At 42.3% G+C, this 21503-nt stretch overlaps 1 protein-coding gene across 2 annotated transcripts in view; it reads right to left on the bottom strand.

Annotated features, from left to right (window-relative positions):
• The window catches only part of LOC115094965 (hepatocyte nuclear factor 4-beta-like), an 84286-nt gene extending 63650 nt beyond the window's left edge, over nucleotides 1-20636 (bottom strand). For both annotated transcript variants that reach the window (XM_029608085.1, XM_029608084.1), the window contains exon 1: nucleotides 20100-20636. In XM_029608085.1, the coding sequence (XP_029463945.1) occupies nucleotides 20100-20214 (115 nt within the window). In that variant the 5' untranslated portion in view covers nucleotides 20215-20636. The remainder of the gene's footprint in view (nucleotides 1-20099) is intronic.
• Between the last annotated feature and the right edge of the window lie 867 nt (nucleotides 20637-21503).

The raw sequence follows: 21503 nt of genomic DNA on the forward strand, positions 1-21503 counted from the left end.
CTTCCCCCATCTCATAAACCTCTGTAGTATTTCCCACTGATTTTCTCTGTATTGTTTCTTCTTTTATTTGGCCTCGTTATGGTTCTTAGTGCTAAGTCTGGCTTGTTGGTGTTGTTAATTGAAAATATATACACAGATATATTTTTAAAGACTTGAGTTATCAGTCCCAAAATATAGAGACACGAGATCTCGGAAAGATGTAAAAAACTATCCAGATTACCATCATGGTACCTTTCAGAGAGATAACAACACCAAGCCCAAGTGAAGGAAGTATTCTGTTGCCACCAGCTATCTTAGACGGGCGCATCTTGCAATAAAGCGATGTGTTTTATCCATATTATTTCTAAAAAAAACCATGTAAAATAACTTTCTAATTCATGTTTTGTTCCTAGAGAGCAAGTTAGACCTAGGCCCTCTCTTCGAGTGGGCCAAGGGCCTGCACAGTCAGAAAATAAAAAATAAATTAACAAAAAACATCTTCTATACACTTTTTTTTTGGGGGGGGGGGGGTGTATTTTTCAAACACATTCGTGCGGGTAAAATGTGGCTTTACACAAGTAAACACACTTTTTGATAACTACCCTGGGAGTTGTACATATAAAAGGGCACAAGGAAGCCATTTTGCGGGTACTGCAAAGAGTCAAATCCCAGGGGAAGCATTATTTATTTATTTATAAGCATGATATTCCGCCTCTTTTTTAGGATAAGTCATAAGGCATAAGAACATAAGAACATGCCATACCGGGTCAGACCAAGGGTCTATCAAGCCCAGCATCCTGTTTCCAACAGTGGCCAATCCAGGCCATAAGAACCTGGCAACTACCAAAAACTGTCTATTCCATGTTACCGTTGCTAGTAACATCCTTTTTTAAACACAGCTTTACTAATTGCACTAACCACATCCTCTGGCAACAAATTCCAGAGTTTAATTGTGCTTTGAGTAAAAAAGAACTTTCTCCGAATAGTTTAAATGTGCCCCATGCTAACTTCATGGAGTGCCCCCTAGTCTTTCTACTATCCGAAAGAGTAAATAACCGATTCACATCTACCCACTCTAGACCTCTCATGATTTTAAACACCTCTATCATATCCCCCCTTAGCCGTCTCTTCTGCAAGCTGAAAAGTCCTAACCTCTTTAGTCTTTCCTCATAGGGGAGTTGTTCCATTCCCCTTATCATTTTGGTTGCCCTTCTCTGTACCTTCTCCATCGCAATTATATCTTTTTTGAGATGTGGCGACCAGAATTGTACACAGTATTCAAGGTGCGGTCTCACCATGGAGCGATACAGAGGCATTATGACATTTTCCGTTTTATTCACCATTCCCTTTCTAATAATTCCCAACATTCTGTTTGCTTTTTTGACTGCCACAGCACACTGAGCCGACGATTTCAATGTGTTATCCACTATGACACCTAGATCTCTTTCTTGGGTTGTAGCACCTAATATGGAACCTATCATTGTGTAACTATAGCATGGGTTATTTATCCCTATATGCATCACCTTGCACTTATCCACATTAAATTTCATCTGCCATTTAGATGCCCAATTTTCCAGTCTCACAAAGTCTTACTGCAATTTATCACAATCTGCTTGTGATTTAACTAGTCTGAACAATTTTGTATCATCTGCAGATTTGATTATCTCACTCATCGTATATCTTTCCAGATCATTTATAAATATATTGAAAAGTAAGGGTCCCAATACAGATCCCTGAGGCACTCCACTGCCCACTCCCTTCCACTGAGAAAATTGCCCATTTAATCCTACTCTCTGTTTCCTGTCTTTTAGCCAGTTTGCAATCCACGAAAGGACATCGCCACCTATCCCATGACTTTTTACTTTTCCTAGAAGCCTCTCATGAGGAACTTTGTCAAATGCCTTCTGAAAATCCAAGTGCACTACATCTACCAGTTCACCTTTATCCACATGTTTATTAACTCCTTCAAAAAAGTGAAGCAGATTTGTGAGGCAAGACTTGCCCTGGGTAAAGCCATGCTGACTTTGTTCCATTAAACCATGTCTTTCTATATGTTCTGTGATTTTGATGTTTAGAACACTTTCCACTATTTTTCCTGGCATGGAAGGTAGATTACAATCAAAATTGCATTTTAAAATTACGCACCCAAATTGAAATCAATCGAATCAAAGACACTGAACCTGAGGTATACAGGTATGGCTAAAGACAAGAGACAGGTTGCATCAGAACATAGATTAGATAACAAAGGGTCCAGTGAATGAAATGGGGAGCAAGAATATGAAGATGGGTGCAAGAGCAGAGATGCATATATACTGTAATCAGGCAAGCGCTCTGGGCCGAGGTAGTAAGAATAAATTGAGTAGTCTGGTGGCAGACAAGGTTGTGGGCTCATGATCAGGAAGTTCTGGCTCTCAGGTATTAGTGGTCAGAGTCTCTGTCTTGGCATCTAGGAAAAGCATGTGGCAGGAAAATAAATTACAGGCACATTTTTAGTTTTTTGACAGTATGGACATAAATGCTTGCGTAGACATTCACATCTGCTTCGTAGCAGGTTTAAGCGTGCATGCCTGAGACATGCTATAAGGTACGCATGTCTGCTTTGAGACCTCAGGCTGACATACAGGAAGGCTTCAGCTCTACGCACACCATTATAAAACGGGGCTCATAAAGAATAATTTGTAGCTTAATTGCTTCTCGGTTGGATCACCGAGACTACAGATGAGCTGCCAAGCTTTAAGGATTCTCCATGCCCAAGCCGATGGATGTTTTATAGACCACACCGAGGGGTGGAAGGGAGTGGGCAGTGGAGTGCCTCAGGGATCTGCTATTACCTGCTATTAATTGAGTTGACTTAGAAAATAGCCACTGCTATTTTTAGCAATGGTAACATGGAATAGACTTAGTTTTTGGGTACTTGCCAGGTTCTTATGGCCTGGATTGGCCACTGTTGGAAACAGGATGCTGGGCTTGATGGACCCTTGGTCTGACCCAGTATGGCATGTTCTTATGTTCTTATGTGATGTCACTTTATAATGGCTATGGAGAGAACAATTCTCTAAGGCATTTACCTAAGTAAATCAGGGTTTACCTGGGTAGATTGAATTGGCTAAAAATTGACCTCCTCAAAGCAAGCTAAAAGTGCATGTGGTCAAGGCAAGGAGCATAGCAGAGTTTGAAAGGGTTCGGACAAGTTACTGGAGGAAATGTCCATAAACCATTATTAGCCAGGTGGACTCAGAGAAAACCAGCACTTATCCCTGGGAGTGAGCTATGAGGAATGGACGTGCCCTTTGGGATCTGCAGGGCACTTCGTACTCCATCTTGGAATGGATTAAGCTGCTGTGGGAGGAAGAATATAAATGCTTAATTAAATTACATTAAATTAATGCTCTCTATCAGAGGCAGGATGCTGGGATCGTTGGATCTTTGGTCTTATGCAACATAGCACATCTTGAAGTCCATTTTCAGAATTATCCTGTCAAGAAAGTTAGCCAGATAAACATATCCAGCTAATTTAGCCAGGATATTCAGTGGTGCGGTTTGCCCCCAACATACCTAGGAAAACTGGAATTAGCTGGATAAGTTTGTTTGGATAACTCTAGATATGCTCAATAGCAGGTCTAACTTATCCGGCTAACTTAGGGGGTCATTTTCAAAGGCCTCTATTGCACGCGAAAAGGCCCTTTTCGAGTGTGATAGAATGCTGGGGGCGAAGTCGGGGCAGAGTCGGGGTGGTGAGGGGAGGAGTCAGGGCAGCGAGGAGGCGGACTCGGCGGTGTCTTCACTGACGGCGATAGGTGAATAACGTTATCATCGCCAGTAGCGCGCCCAATTGCACCACCTTTCATGGTGGCGCTATTGGGTGCGAAAGCCAGCAGCGAATACACCGCAGTGATGCAAAGGTTGCCGGCTTTCGCAGGCCCACCGTCCCGTTTTCACTGGATTCACCATTCTGCGATAGAATGGTGAATCCAGGCCTTAGATAAGTTTGAATATCGCCACTTATCCAGCTAAGTTAGCCCCAAAAACATCTCCATCCTGCCCACCACTTTTACGGATAATTGTTGTTTAACTAGATAAGTAGCTATTTTGCTAAGTAGGGGTTGCTGAATGCAGCCTAATAATAAAATGCATCCTCTCAGCTGGATAAGTCCAAACTTATTTGTCTTGGTGGCACTGAATATCGACCTCTTTATGTTAAAAATGTTCAAACTTGTATCCACACTAAAAAGAAGCTATACCGGGGTTGCTTTTAGTTTGGATGAAGAAAATATCACATTCGATTTCCAAATGTGCCTCCAATCATCCACCCGCACAAATAAGAGGGGTTAAAATATGCATACTACTTGTACTTTATGATAGCAAATTTTGAAATTAGCAGCCAAACATGCCTGGACTTTACCTTGCTAGTAAGTGGGCTATTCAAAATGCCAATCTGGATTACACAAATCACATCCGAAACTTAGAAACATGATGGCAGAAAAAGACCATACTGCCTATCTGGTCTGTCCATCCACACAAAATGGTCAACTTTATAATATCCCTACTACTCCCTCAGAGATCCCCTGTATTTATCCCATGTTTTCTTGAATTCTTGCATTCAGATACTGGGAAGGCTGTTCCATGTATCCACCACCCACTCTGTAAAGAAATATTTCCTAAGATTACCCCTGAGTCTACCCCCTTTCAATCTCATCTCATGACGTCTTGTTCTAGAGCTTCCTTTCCTTTGATATTGTTTCTGTCAGTTATAATAATAATTATTTATTTATTGCTTTTATATACCATCAAGTTAATGCTCTGTAAGTTTTACAGCACATTTACAAGTGCACTTTGTGCTATTTGCAATGTACATAAAATGCCGTCACAAACAAAGGTTGAGACAGAGTACATAAATCAATGCAGGTGCACAGCAAAGATTAATAAATATGGTGGATTGTCTAATCAATGAGTTATTCAGATGGGCTAGGATTTCATGCTCTCCACAATTTTACACATAGCAGATCTTAATGAAGTTAATCTGCATTTAACCTGAATTCCTGAGCAGCGTCCGGCACTCCAGGGCCAAAGACGCCAACTCAGGTACTCAAGAATGAACACAGGTACATTAAAGACAGATTCCGAGAGGCATGCTGTCTGCTATATATGCTTGATACATTTCTGTTCCTTTGTACAACAGTATTCCACATTTGTTTTGTATACTGTATTCTTAGCAGAAATATTTCAATACATAAAGGGGGTAATGTTATTAAAGTCTGCATGAACAATTAAGCTCTGGAATTTGTTGCCAGAGGATGTGGTTAGTGCAATTTGTGTAGCTGGGTTTAAAAAAGGTTTGGAAAAGTTCTTGGAGGAGAAGTCCATTAACTGCTATTAATCAAGTTTACTTAGGGAATAGCCACTGCTATTAATTGCATCAGTAGCATGGGATCTTCTTAGTGTTTGGGTAATTGCCAGGTTCTTGTGGCCTGGTGTGGCCTCTGTTGGAAACAGGATGCTGGGCTTGATGGACCCTTGGTCTGACCCAGCATGGCATGTTCTTATGTAAAAGAAAGTAATAATGGGTGATTTCAATTACCCACATAAACATGGTGCAGGATAAAGTATATAGTTCCATTGAAACTTCAAATATATTTTTATTGTAACGTCAATCATTCAAAGTTCATTTGATTGAGGCAACTCCATTCCGGGTAATCAAACGAAACAACAATTGTTGTTAATTGTTGTTTCGTTTGATTACCCGGAATGGAGTTGCCTCAATCAAATGAACTTTGAATGATTGACGTTACAATAAAAATATATTTGAAGTTTCAATGGAACTATATACTTTATCCTGCACCATGTTTATGTGAGTACTTGCTTATGTGCAAGGTTGGCTTCCGTTGATTTTGGATGATTTCAATTACCCCAATATTGACTGGGGTGAATGTCACATCAGGACATGCAAGAGAGGTAAAGTTCCTAGATGAAGTAAATGACTGCTTCAAGGAGCAGCTGGTACAAGAACCAACAAGATGGAAAACTATTTTAGACTTAGTCCTTAGGGGAACACAGGATTTGGTGCGAGAGGTAACAGTGTTGGGACCACTTGGCAATAGTGACCACAGCACTAAAGAAATCTACTGCATTTAGCTTTCAGAAGAGTGACTATGATAAAATAAGGAAAATGATTAAGAAAAAACTTAAAGGAGCAGCTGCAAAAGTTAAGAATTTACAACAGGCATGGAAATTGTTTCGAAATAAAAAATAGTAAAGGGAACCAAAGTAGCAATTCAAACAAAAAAAATGGGTCAGTCAAGCATAATATACAATTCGAAAGTGAAGGTGCCAGCAAGCCTGACGGCGTGTTCAAATCACAAGAAGCGCCTGGACATTTCAATCATCCACCTTATACAAAATACTTTGGGGTAGATTTTAAAAGAAGTGCGTGTGGCTTACATGTGCGCGCGCTACCTGGCGCACGCACATGTACGCCCGATTTTATAACATGCGCGTGCATGTTATAAAATCCAGGGTCGGCGCACGCAAGGGGGTCCACAATTGTGCACCTTGCGCGCGCCGAGCCTGCTCCAAGCCGCGCTGCCTTCCCCTGTTTATTTATTTATTTATTTATTTATTTCTTTTGTATACCGACATTCGATCGAGATATCACATCGGTTTCCAGATAACTAAAGGAATAGGGTGGTAACAGCCCTATTTTACATTATAACATGGTATTAAATAGATATAAGAATATTTTACATTATAACATGGTAATAAATATAACAAGAATATTTTACATTATAACATGGTAATAAATATAACAAGTCTGTTCCCTACTCCCCCACCCCACCTTCCCTTCCCTTACCTCCCCCGCCCTTCCCCCCTACCCTTTCTTTTTTCTGTCTTTTATTACAAAACTTACTTCAGCCCAACTGAAAACCAAGTTATTAGTACAAACAAAAAACACACTTTGAAATGTCTGTATGCCAGTGTCAGAAGTCTAAGAAGTAAGATGGGAGAGTTCGAGTGTATAGCAGCAAATTATGAGATTGACATAATTGACATCACAGAGACTTGGTGGAAGGAGGATAACCAATGGGACAGTGCTATATCAGGGTACAAATTATATCGCAATGATAGGGAGGATCAACTTGGTGGGGGTGTGGCACTTTATGTCCGAGAGGGCATAGAGTCCAACAGGATAAAGATCATACAAAAGACTAAATGCTCAGTGGAATCTATATGGGCAGAAATCCCATGTGTATTGGGTAAAGGTATAGTGATAGGAATATACTACCATCCACCTGACCAAAATGATCAGAGATATGATGAGAAATCTGGGAAGCTAACCAAAGTGGCAGTGCAGTAATAATGGTAGATTTCAGTTACCCCAATATTGACTGGGTAAATGTAACATCAGGACATATTAGAGATGTTAAGTTCCTGGATGGAATAAACGATTGCTTCATGGAGTAATTGGTTCAGCAACCAACGAGAGAGGGAGCTATTTTAGATCTAATTCTTTGTGGAACACAGGATTTAGTGAGAGAGGTGGGTCCACTTGGCAATAGTGATCATAACAAGATCAAATTTGAAGTAATGACTGGAAGGGGAACAATATGTAAATATACAGCTCTGACACTACATTTTCAAAAGGGAAACTTTGATAAAATGAGGAAAATAGAAAAAAACTGAAAGGTGAAACTGCAAAGGTTAAAAATGTACAACAGGCATGGACATTGTTTAAAAATACAATCTTAGAAGCTCAGTCCAGATGTGTTCCACATATTAAAAAAGGTGGAAAGAAGGCAAAACGATTACCAGCATGGTTAAAAAGAGAGGTGAAAGAGGTATTTTAGCCAAAACATTATTCTTCAAAATTTGGAAGAAAATAGGAAAAAGCATAAGCATTGTCAAGTGTAAAATATTGTAAGACATGCTAAGAGATAATTTGAAATGTTGGCCATAGAGGCAAGACCTCATAATAAAAACTTTAAAAAATATATCCAAAGCAGGAAACCTGAGGGAGTCAGTTGGACTATTGGATGACCGAGGGATTAAAGGGGCTCTTAGAGAAGATAAGGCCATTGCAGAAAGACTAAATGAATTATTTGCTTCTGTGTTTACTAATGAGGATGTTGGGGAGATACCAGTTCTGGAGATGGTTTTCAAGGGTGATGAGTCAGATGAACTGAACCAAATCACTGTGAACCTGGAAGATGTAGTAGGCCAGATTGACAAACTAAAGAGTAGCAAATCACCTGGACCACATGGTATGCATCCTAGGGTACTGAAGGAACTCAAGAATGAAATTTCAGATCTATTAGTTAAAATTCGTAACCTATCATTAAAATAATCCGGTGTACCTGAAGACTGGAGGGTGGCCAATGTAACCCCAATATTTAAAAAGGGCTCTAGATGTGATCTTGGAAACTATAGACAGTGAGCCTGACTTCAGTGCCAGGAAAACTAGTGGAAACTATTCTAAAGATCAAAATCACAGAGCATATAGATTTACTCAAAACAATTCTTGCCTTACAAATCTACATTATTTTTTTTGAAGGGGGTTAATAAACATGTGGCTAAAGGTGAACCGGTAGATGTAGTATACTTGGATTTTCAGAAAGCATTTGACAAAGTCCCTCATGAGAGGCTTCTAAGAAAACTAAATGTCATGGGATAGGAAGCAATGTCCTTTTGTGGATTACAAACTGGTTAAAAGACAGGAAACAGAGCATAGGTGTTGTGCCCATAGGTCGCAGGAGGCTGCAACCTTTGCTGCTCACCTCATTTTGCCCAGTAGCTCCAATTCTGGCCAAGATGGCTGCCTCTGCCTCTCCACGCCGACCTCCCTGGCATTCCCGGGATGGCGAGGGCGATCCCGGTCGCCATCTTGATATTGGTGTGACCTAGGGCACGCCCACGCACGCCTGCCTCCTTCTTATGCACTTATACCAATACTGAACATAGCCAACATGTATCTGGATATCATCAAACAACTACTGAACCAGATGGAATTAGTGATTAACAGAGAAAACAGAATTCCTATTACTGGAACGCAAAAATATTGAATTCATCCAAAACCCTATCATTCTCAAAAACAACCAAACAATTAAACTCTCAGAAAAAGTGAGAAACCTCGGAGTAATAATTGACACTGAACTTAACCTAAAACAACACATATCGCTGAAAGTAAGGGAAGGATACGCCAAACTCATGACCCTTAGAAGGTTAAAACCCCTACTTACAACAAACAATTTCCGATCAGTGTTACAGGCTCTAATTTTCGCAAGCACTAACTACTGTAATTCCCTCCTACTTGGATTACCACACACAACGATTAGACCACTCCAAATAATGCAGAACACGGCTGCCAGAATTCTGACTGGTAAAAATAAAAGAGACCACATCACTGAAACCCTAATAGAATTGCACTGGTTACCCATCGAGCAAAGAATACATTACAAAACCCTATGCACCATACATAAATTAATACATGACGAAAAAGCCGAATGGCTGAATACAGCCCTTCACCTACACGTCCCTAACAGGAACCTAAGATCAGCAAAAAACGCCTTACTGACCATCCCCTCAGTTAAAACAGCTAAACTAACCCAAGTAAGGGAAAGAGCGCTTTCCTTAGCAGGTCCTATGCTCTGGAATACCATGCCGGTCGAGATCCGCTTACAAACAGTCATAAAAGCCTTCAGAAAACACTTGAAAACATGGTTATTTAAACAAGCCTACAACAATGAGAAAGGAGAGTAGTATACAGTGACAAAGAGAAAAAACAAAAAACGATCTGCAAAACACTCATGCACTCTACCCCAACCTACACGGGTATATATTCCACCTTTATTTTTACATTTTTAAATATGTTTGCTCACAATTTAAAATATGAGACAATAAAGAATGGACATGATAGAACATGATAACACTCACAATTATGAGTAATTATAAACGAGCCATGTTACCGTATAGTCTTGGCACTTGTTTAGTGATAGATTTTACCTGTTTTCCTATATTAATATTGGTGCCTTCCTGTAAACCGTTATGATGGTACTTAACTTAATGAAGGTATAGAAAAGTTTTTAAATAAAATAAAATAAAAAAATAAATCAACTGCTTATATGATGTAACTATAACAAAGTAATTCAAAATAACATCATAAGCGGAAGCTGTTTTTTTTTTGTTTTTTTTGGGAAGAGAGCGGAGACCTCATATATTCATACAGAGAGTACTATATTCATGTACTCACACTATCAAGTGGTAGGTTCCACAAAACAGTTTCATTGGCATTTCATATCTGCCATACTTCAGGATATATAATCATTGGTCTCTAACCCTCTTTTTTTGTTTTTTTGTTTAACAAGCATAAACTTTTAACTTTTGTTGTGTGCTTTCACGGTATATATAGTAAAAAATAGCACTTATCATTTAAAGCGGAAGCTGGGTGGTGGACGCTGCGGTAGTGCTGCACAACGAGCTGCCCGACACGGCTCGTGTTTCGTCGGCTGCTTCGTCAGGGGCTCTCGATGTGTCTATGTTGTTGACTCCGTGAGTCTTTTTGTCCAATTTTTAAATTGTTGCTTGTTGTAAACCGTTACAGCGTTTACTCCCTCTTCCCAAAAAAAATTAAAAAAAAACAAAAAACAACAGCTTCCGCTTATGATGTTATTTTGAATTCCTTCTTATGCACGTCATGGCGGGAAGCTCGGGGGTGTCCCCTCCGCATGACGTCACTGACTACTTGTATTTAAGCCTACTGGACTTTCCTACCTATGAGTCAGCAAGGATTCCATCTTGCCTAATTCCTTTCCTCTGAGACGCTTCATATTGCTGTTCCAGCGTTCCTGTCTGAGTGACTCAGGTACCCACTCCTCGGGGATCTTGCTGCACTCAGGGCTATCCGCTCCTCGGAGAGCCTCTTCTGCCTACCCCACCGTCTCCAGCTACAGAAGTTCCTCTAGCAGTTTTTCTCAGACAACCCTTCACTTCCTGCTTCAAGTCTCCGCTGCTGCTACTACGGCAAAGTGAGTACAATACCAGCTCTACAGTACTGCTTCCATCTCGCTGTGTGGATTCTCGCATTGCCCCACTCTGCGGATCACTACCGGATCCATGCTGTCTTGTGCCAGTTGCCAACATCTGTCTCTGGCATACCCCGCGCTGTGGACCACTACTGGAAATACCACACACAAAATCTACAAGAAGCAAGTATTCCCCGGGTTACCCCGATCTGCAGACCACTACCGGAGAATCCATCCCAGGTCTTCCTGTTCCAGAACTGAGTATCCTAAACCCGCTCCTCGGGTTTCTCTTGCTTTGTAATAAATACCTTCTGACTCCTGTGTCCATCACTGCTGAGACCCCACCTGTCGTGGAGAGTCCCCACAGGGCTCCTCCCTGTGGGTGGAGTCAGCTCGCTCCACCACCCAAGTGTTCACTAACTAAGTTAAAAAATAACAGTAGGATTACATGGTCAGTTTTCTCAGTGGAATACGGTAAACAGTGGAGTGCCTCAGGGATCTGTACTGGTGCTTTTCAATATATTTATAAATGATCTGGAAAGGAAAACGATGAGTGAGGTAATCAAATTTGCAGATGATATAAAATTATTCAGAGTAGTTAAATCACAAGCAGACTGTGATAAATTGCAGGAGGACATTGTGAGACTGGAAGATTGGGCATCCAAATGGCAGATGAAATTTAATGTGGACAAGTGCAAGGTGTTGCATATAGGGAAAAATAACCTATGCTGTAGTTACAAGATGTTAGGTTCCATTTAGGAGCTACCACCCAGGAAAAAGATCTAGGCATCATAGTGGATAATACATTTAAATTGTCGGCTCGGTGTGCTGCAGCAGTCAAAAAAGCAAACAGAATGTTAGGAATTATTAGGAAGGGAATGGTTAATAAAATGGAAAATGTCATAATGCCTCTGTATCGCTCCATGGTGAGACCGCACCTTGAGTACTGTGTACAATTCTGGTCACCGCATCTCAAAAAAGATATAATTGCGATGGAGAAGGTACAGAGAAGGGCGACCAAAATGATAAAGGGGATGGAACAGCTTCCCTATGAGGAGGTTAGAGTTGTTCAACTTAGAGAAGAGACAGCTGAAGGGGGATATGATAGAAGTCTTTAAAATCATGAGAGGTCTAGAACAGGAAAATGTGAATCGGTTATTTACTCTTTTGTATAATAGGACTGGGGGCACTCCATGAAGTTAGCATGTAGCACATTTAAGACTAAGGCTGTTCAACCAAACATTCTCTTAACCCACTCATGTATATACAAGACATATGTATATAAATTGTACTCTCCCTATTCATTATTAGTTTTTATCCAAGTTAAATCACCCTGTTCTATGTAAGACATTATAAACTATTCTTTATATTGTCATTGTAATTGTTGAAATGTGAACCGAAGTGATTAGTAACTTTGTTACCTGAACTACGGTATATAAAACTGTTAAATAAAATAAATAAATAATCAAAGAAAATTCTTTTTCAGTCAACGCACAATTAAGCTCTGGAACTTGTTGCCAGAAGATATGGTTGGAGCAGTTGGTGTAGCTTGGTTTAAAAAAGGTTTGGATAAGTTCTTGGAGAAGTGCATTAACTGCTATTAATCAAGTTGTCTTAGGAATTAGCCATGGCTAACTCTGGCATCAGCCACATGGGATCTACTTAGTGTTTGGGTACTTGCCAGGTACTTTACTCCTGGGGGAATTCTGCGCTACTGCGGAACGCAGAATTTGCGCAAAATTCCCCCCCCCCCCCCCGCGCAGAATTGGCAACTCCTTCGCAGAAAATAGCAGAGGAGACCCCGGCATGCCGCGAACGGTGCATGTCCCGCGGCACACGCTCCATTCACGGTGAAGATGAAGGTCCCCGCATGCCATTCGCGGCGAAAAGGGAAGGCCCCTGTGTGCCGCATGACGCGCTTCGTTCGCAGGAAAGATGAAGGCCCAGTGCGCCGTTAGATGCACACGGGGGCCTTCCCTTTTCACCGTGAATGGCGCACTGGGCCTTCATCTTCGCCGCGAATGGAGCGCATCCGGCGGCATGCTGGTGAGAGAGAATGTGTGTCAGAGAGGGGAGGGGAGGGTGAGAGAGAGAGCAGGAGGGTGAGAGAGAGCATGGGGGGGGATGCCGGTGAGAGAGAATGTGTGTCAGAGAGGGGAGGGGAGGGTGAGAGAGAGAGCAGGAGGGTGAGAGAGAGCATGGGGGGGGATGCTGGTGAGAGAGAATGTGTGTCAGAGAGGGGAGGGGAGGGTGAGAGAGAGCAGGAGGGTGAGAGAGAGCATGGGGGGGGATGCTGGTGAGAGAGAATGTGTGTCAGAGAGAGGAGGGGAGGGTGAGAGAGAGCATGGGGGGATGCTGGTGAGAGAGAATGTGTGTCAGAGAGGGGAGGGGAGGGTGAGAGAGAGAGAGCAGGAGGGTGAGAGAGAGCATGGGGGGGGGGATGCTGGTGAGAGAGAATGTGTGTCAGAGAGGGGAGGGGAGGGTGAGAGAGAGCATGGGGGGGGGGGATGCCGGTGAGAGAGAATGTACGTGTGAGAGAGGGGAGGGTGACAGAGAGCATGGTTGGTAAGAGGGAGGGTGGGGAGGGTGAGAGAGAGCATGGGGGGGGGGGATGCCGGTGAGAGAGAATGTGTGTGTGAGAGAGGGGAGGGTGACAGAGTGCATGGTTGGTAAGAGGGGGGTGGGGAGGGTGAGAGAGAGCATGGGATGTAAGAGTGGGTGGGGGGGGATGCTTGAATGTGGGTTTCAGAGAGAGGGAGCCCATATGAGGGGAGGGGGATGCCGGTGAGAGAGAATGTGTGTGTGAGAGAGGAGAGGAGGTGTGGGGAAAGGTGAGAGATGGCTTGGTTGGCAAGAGGGGGAGTGGGGGGATGCTTGAGTGTGGGTTTCAGAGGGGGAGCCCAAATGAGGAGAGGGGGTGTGGGGGAGAGTGAGAGGAAGCTTGGTTGGTAAGAGGGGGAGTGGGGGGGATGCTTGAGTGTGCGTTTCAGAGAAGGAGCCTATATGAGGGGAGGATGACAGAGAGCAGGAGGGTGTGAGAGAGATCATGGGAGGTAAGAGGGGGCTGGGGGGATGCTTGAGTGTGGGTTTCAGAGAGAGGGAGCCTATATGAGGAGATTGTGAAGGAGTGTGTATGTGTGTGAGAGATTGGGAGCTCGTGTGTATGAAAAAGGGATCGTGTGTATGTGAGGGTGCTAGCCTGTTTGAAGGGATTGTGTATGTGTGAGACAGAGCCTGTGTGAAGGTCTGCGTGAGAGAGAGACATAGGTAGCCTGTGTGAGGATGTATGTGTGAAAGAGAAAGGGAGCTTGTGTGGGTGTGTATGCAAGAGAGAGGGGCCTGTATGAGGGGATGTTTGTGTGTGTGTGTGCGAGAGAGTGAGGGAGCCTGTATAAGGGTGTGTGTATGTGGAAGGGACACGATTACAGTGAATTTCTAGGGAAATTCTGCTCAAAATATTTAAAATTCTGCAATTTTAAGTAATAACTTTTTTCTGTAATAATTTAAAATGTAATTACTTAAAGACTGTCAGGTAAAGTGTGTTATTTTGACCAATATAAAGGTTGCAGAATTTTCCGTTTTTGTGCACAGAATTTTAAATTTTTTTGCGCAGAATTCCCCCAGGAGTACGCCTGGATTGGACACTGTTGGAAACAGGATGCTGGTCTTAACATGACAATATGACAAGTTCTTAGGTTCTTAAGGATAAATTTGCTAAACATATAGATAAGCATAGTTTAATGTAACAAAGCCAACATAGAAACAAGAGAAGTCTTGCCTCACCAATCTGCTACATTTTTTTTGAGGGCGTAAAGCATGTGGATAATGATGAGCCAGTTGATATAGTGCACCTGGATTTCCAGAAGGCATTTGACAAAGTCCCTCATGAGTGACTTAGAAAATTAAAAAGTCGTGGGATAGGTGGGCAGTGTCCTGTTGTGGATTGCCAACTGGTTAAAAGATAGAAAACAGAGAGTAGGGCTAAATGTTACATTTTCCCAATGGAGAAAGGTGAATAGTGGAAAGATCCATTCTGAACCTCTGCTTTTTAATATAATTTATAAATGACCTAGAAATGGGAACAATAAGGGGCAGATTTTCAAAGATTTACGCGCGTAGGGGGAGAATTATGCATGCGCCGGGCCTATTTTCAAAAGGCCCAGCGACACGTGTAAAGCCCCGGGACGCGTGTAAGTCCCAGGGCTTGGAAAAAGGGGAGGGCGTGGGCAGGGCATGGGCAGTCTGGGGCGGTCTGGGGGGCGGGGCAGGATGGGGTCAGCGGCTCCTGGCACAGCGGCCATTTGCTGCTGTTTCAGAGATCGTGCGCCGGCAATCGGCCGGCGCGTGCATCTTAAAATAAATATCAGGGGGGGTTAGAGTAGGGCTAGGGGGTGGGAAGGTTAGGGGAAGGAGTGGGAAGGTCAGGCTAGGGGGAAGGGAAATTCCCTCTCAGGCCGCTCCGATTAGGGAAGGGAGGAAGCCAATGCGTCTCAGCGCGCGCAAGGTACACAATTGTGCACCCCCTTGCGCGCTCCGACCCCGGATTTTAAAACATGCTCACACCTGCACGCACATGTTATAAAATCGAGCGTATATGTGCGCGTGCCGGGTAGCTTGCGCACATATAGGCCGCGCGCTCTTCTTTTAAAATCTACCCCACTGTGAGGTGATCAAATTTGCTGACAACACAAAATTATTCAAAGTTGTTAAATCACAAGAGGACTTGTGAGAAATTGCAAAAGGACGTTACAAAACTGGGAGACTGGGCATACATATGGCACATGAGATTGAATGTGGTCAAGTGGAAAGTGATGCCCTTAGGGAAGAGTAACCCAACTTCTAACTACACAAGGCAAGGTTCCACATTAGGAGTCAACCACTCAGGAAAATGTTCTAGGCGTTATCATTGATAATACATTGAAACTTTGTGTTCAGTGTGCATCAGCAGCCAAGAAACAAATAGAGCGCTAGGAATTATTGGGAAAGGAATGGAGAATAAAACAGAAAATATCATAATGCCTCTGTATCACTCCATGGTGCGACCTCATCTTGAGTTTTGTGTGCAGTTCTGGTCACCACATCTCAAAAAAAGATATAGCAGAATTAGAAAAGGTACAGAGAAAGGTGACCAAAATGATAAAGGGGATGGAACAATTCCCCTATGAAGAAAGACTAAAGAGGTTAGGACTCTTCAGCTTGGAGAAGAGACGGCTGAGAGGAAATATGATAAGAGGTCTATAAAATAATAAGTTGAGTAGAATGAGTAAACATGAATTTGTTGTTTACTCTTTGAACAAGTAAAAAGACTAGGGGGACACACAATTAAACTACTAGGTGATACATTTAAACTAATAAGAGAAAATATTTTTTTTTACTCAATGCATAATTAAGCTCTGGAGTTCCTTGCTAGAGGATGTGGTGAAAGCGAATAGTGTAGCTGTCTTTAAAATAGGTTTGGACAAGATGGATCCACTTTATCCCTGGATAAGCAGCTTGGAATCTATCTACCCCTTGCGATCCTGCCAGGTATTTGTGACCTGGATTAGCCACAGTTAGATACAGGATACTGGGCTTGATGCACCTTTAGCCTGACCCAGTATGGCTAATCTTATGTATTTACTGTATGTACATAAATGTGCTTGAAAATTCAATCCATAGAATATAAGAAGCACTCAGATTTCTTTGCCTTATATCACCATGCCCTCTAACATATTATTGTTCCTTCATGCTACAGGGTGATCACCCAGGGCAAAACAAGCTAATTAGAGCACATTAAGTCAGCAAGACAGTCAGTTACTCATTAACGGTAAAGCAAATAGCAGAAGGGCCGGTCCAGGTAATGTTAAGCCTTTGGAAAAAGGCAGGCCTTTGATTCCACTGTTCCAGAAAGAGTATAACATGGGTTTTCTCACAGGGAATCAGAATCTGACAACAGTCACACAAATGTGCAGAAATGGTCACCCCCTCCCCCATCATTTCTCTCTGCCTCCACACTGACAACTTAGGCTGTCAAAATGTTTTGATCCACCCCTGTTTCAAAACTGAGTTTTTGTCTCTTGTGGAGTTAGCTTGGCTTGACACTCAGGCCCTGATCTACTAAAGTTTTGTTTTTTTTCTCCATTTTGGATCTATAGGAAAAATGCTTAGTCAGTTGGCCATTTGTCAGTCAGGTTCAAACCTAGCTTAAAACATCATTCAGATACGAATGTGACCCGCACATTGGAAGACTGCTTTACTGGTTAGTAATGGTCCACGTCTCCAACCCCCTTAAAGTAACCAATTGTGGATTTATCAAGTCTAGTGAATGATCATCGCCAGAGCCATATCTTCTTAAAATATAGGACTATAATGGAAGGTAAAATGCTTTCCTGATGGCAATACATTTAGGCTGATAAATTTGTCCCCTCGAGTAATAAGAACAACTGTTTTAGATGCATTTATGAAGCATTTTGAGGGGGTCGGGGAGGTGTCAATTTTATGTCAAAATAATGGCGTCACTGTTGAAACAGAATGGCACAGTCCTTCTAGAGCAAATGCAATTTAAGACAAAAAATAAGCCCTCACTTTTCCTTAAATTACCCTCCCTTTGCTGAATATTAGGCTCACCTGTAGCTGATGTTAAACATGATTTATTTTAACATTTGCCGTGTTAGCTAGTTTATCACACATTTTATCAGTTACCGCTCTGGTTGTAAAGCACTGTGTCTATTCCTGTGCATTGCTGACTGAAGACAAAGTTAAGATATGAAGGGCACAACTCTGTTAGCCTTTTCAATCCTTAATTACCGAAAAGATTCAGATCAGGTGCCCTCTATTAACTAACCTTAAGGAACTAAGTCATTAACCTTTTCCCTCTAGATAAAGAATGGGAGCAAATCAGAACAAAGCCTGCCAGGGTAACACAGGGAGATCGGCTTTTGGAAATTGCTATGACAGTATGTTACGTCTGCGTTTACATTTTCCTTTGAAAATTACCTCCTTAATGAGTCAGGTCCTAAGAAATAATTCTCAGAGAGGAATTATATACATTGATATCATTAGGGGCATTCTCTTACATCTTTTTATTTTTGTTTTTCTCACAGTTTGTGTTTTTTTTTTTGCCTCCTTTGTAGTTTATTTCATTTATTTAAAACAAAAATAAACCAAACAAAATGACGCAAAGAAAACAAAATAATATATAGGGTCCCAGGTCCAAATTCCCGCACCATAAAAAAAAAAACATTACTGGCACCACAAAAATGTTAAAATTGAAGTCTTCCCTCACTGAATATTCCTCTATTCCCAAGGAGCCTCCTTACGCCATTCATGTGTCTCTAGAAATCCAAAAGGGGCTTGAGCGATCCCCAGGCACTCCTGCCCCAAAGGGTCCCTTCTTAAAAATGGTGCCAGCCCGAGTTTTAAGGAAGCCACCAGCCGTGAAACCCACCCCCCACCCCCCAATACACACATGCAGTGCAGAATAAAAAGCATCACCGGTGCCACAAAAATTTAAAAATGGAAGTGTCCCCCTCCCAGGCCTCTACATCCTCGATCCCCCTCCTTAAGACTCCCCTCACCCTCTGTAGAAATCCAAATGAAGCAGGAGCAATAACTTTCTGCACCCGCAGATGGAGCAGGGTGACTGGGGGCAGGGGGGGGGGGGAGCGTGAGGGCGAAGGACAGGGACAGGCAGAGGAAGGCCTAGGAAGAGACTTCGATTTTTTTAAATTTGTACGAGGAAAGGGGGGGGGGGGTGCTTTCAACAAAAGCAAAAGAATGACATTTTAATTTGTTTTTTTCTTTCATTTTGCATTAAACTTGAAAATGTCATTAGAATGTGCTGTTTCGGTTCAACGGAAGCTCATCCCTGGATCCCAGGCATAAACTCTCGGCCTCATTTACTGACTCGTCTGCACATTTGCATTAGGGGTATGCATGCATGGAACAGTTTTCATTTCCTTTTCCTTTCCTTTTGTTTGTTGTTTTAGCATACACTCAATGCTAAAACTGCTGGACGTGTGCTAGAACAACAGAAGCTAAATAACATTTCACTGTTTGGGGGGGGGGGGGTTGTGTTATTTCAAATGGGCAACAACACCAATTGAAACAAAAAACTCAAATGTTATTTTCCTCTTGTTTTAAAATGCTTAACAGACAGAAAATCTATTCATTGGGATAATCACAGATTCACACTAAAAGAACTCTGCTAAATACAACAATTTTGTTAAAATTATTGATCAGTTTCATTGTACTGGATTTCTGTTGTGTCACATAGGCAGCCGTTGGTGGATCCTCCATGAAAATTAGACTCAAATCTCCTTTATTACACTTATTGGACACTTCAAAGTAAGGCTGCAGCCAGCACAGAAGCACCCCTAGTGCAACTCTACAAAGTCATCAAGAAAATAAAATCCTCATACACTATCCAGGGAAACAGAATCATTTTAAGTTAAGACTGAGGGATGCTGAACGCAGGATTTCACGTGGGGACAGTTACAAAAATCTTGTTTGTAAGCTCTGCTTGCTTCAGTAGCTCTCTCGTCACAGAGGGTCTCCCAATTTAGGGGGCGAAGGTTAGAGAGTTTGGGTCATGATTAAACCCTTGATTAGTGGCAAAATGACGAACGTCACACCTACGAGTCCGCAGTGTCAAAACTGCCACAGAGGGCCGCCAGCAAATGCTGTAGAAATGAGTTCACTGGGAACATAACTATCTCAATAGTAAGCTGCCAGCTAAAAAAGCTTCCCTTTGTAAAAAATGTTTTTCTGGCGGGGGTGGGCAGGTCAGCATTGATCTGTCACACATCTTGAAAGCGTCAGAAACGAAGCAATGCCCTTAAAGTGCGGCCTTCCACCCCCCCTGAATAACCCTGAAATATCTGCTGCTGCGTGGCCAGCCACGGTCACGGTGGCAATCCTGCAGGAATAACTCTGAACACACACTCATCTGCCGTTCCCGAAGCGTTCCTTTTAGGGTGGAGTGAAGCAAGCGCAGATAGATTATAAGCACTTGGTGGTTAAAGCTACAAACCTGCCCCAGCCCTCTTGAATCTGATAGTTTTTTTTTTTTTGTTTTGTACAAATTATTATTATTATTAGGGAGAAGAGTGGAGTGGAAAAAAAACTCACCTGTGTTACTGGTCAGCATCCTCAGACTGTCAAACTCCAGCATGGTGTAAGAGGAGTCCAGGCTCTCCGTGTAATCTGGCATATCCATGTCCATCAAGGCTTCGCAAAGCTTCATTATTACCTATCAGCTGCGGCGGATCGGGGCGAGTGGGCCTCGCTGTCAATCACCGCGGAGGTTTCCTCCTCGGACGGACTGCTCCAGACCCGCCGAAGGACAGCACACGGTCAAGGACCCCGCCGCCGCCAGAGGAAGACTGTGGAACAGGGACCTGGCCGTCTCTCCCAACCACCTACAGCTACGGGTCCCTATCATATTGTGATTATATGATGTAGATAAGACTTTGGCTAAATCAGCCTGGATTGCACCCCCCCCTCCACCAGTGCCATGCAATACTGCTTATTGCAATCCTGTGTAAACAACATAAAATCCCTCGGTATCACGGGGGAGACATTACAGGCTGAACTGTTCTCACAAACTGAAGTGAAGAATCAGGTTAAACACTGCTCTTGCGATTTTTGCAGGCAGAAGGGGAAATACAACCTCATGTTTAAATAGTTATCTGCAAGTTAAGCAGAAATCAATTGGTTTGCCATCAACAAACTGCAAAGGCTCCGTGTCACATCACCCTGAGCAAGCAAAGTGCAGGGAATTTCAGCAATACTTTGATAAGAGTCCTCCTGCTTTCTAACAAGTGCCCATTTTTCAGTCTAGAAACCCCTTCCTTTCGTTCTCCCATCTTCTCTCTCATCCATTCACCTGATGCTTTACAATCTTTGTACCACGTTAGAATGTCACTGGGAGAACGAGCTCTCCCACACTTTTGTATAGCTGGACACTACACAGAATACAGAGAAAGCACAATGTTCTTCCAATCTTGTATTCATTTTGTTGTTGTTGTTGTTGTTGTTGTTGTTCTAGGGAACAGGAGGTGTCTTTACACCTAAATGTAATGAAATTTGTAAAGTTCACATCCATAAAAGTATTAATGTACTAGCTGCCTTCTGTTATCATTTTTTAAATCAATAAATCTCTCACAAAAGTTTCTAAAGGGGATAGTAGCCATATGCACAAGACAAATAAACAGAATGGCTAAACGTCCCAACAGTGTGCAATGAATTAAATCACCGTGTATTACGGAATTTTTTGTCTCATTTGATGGGCCTCATATGTGGGCATAGGTATCAGTGATTTAATTCATTGCACACTGTTGGATCATTTTTTTAATGTCATGCTTAATGTATGTCTATGTATTAGTTTAGTAGACTTAATTCTTTGTAGGTTGCGATATGTTTTATTGACCCAACATAAAAATAATTTAAAGATATTGTAGTACATGAACTTTCAAGAGCATGCAGATCCCTTCTGTAGATGTGAGTGCAAGGCTGGGAGAATGAAACACTTAT

The sequence above is a fragment of the Rhinatrema bivittatum genome, chromosome 7 (assembly GCF_901001135.1).
Source record: "Rhinatrema bivittatum chromosome 7, aRhiBiv1.1, whole genome shotgun sequence".
NCBI classification, from domain to species: Eukaryota; Metazoa; Chordata; class Amphibia; order Gymnophiona; family Rhinatrematidae; genus Rhinatrema; species Rhinatrema bivittatum.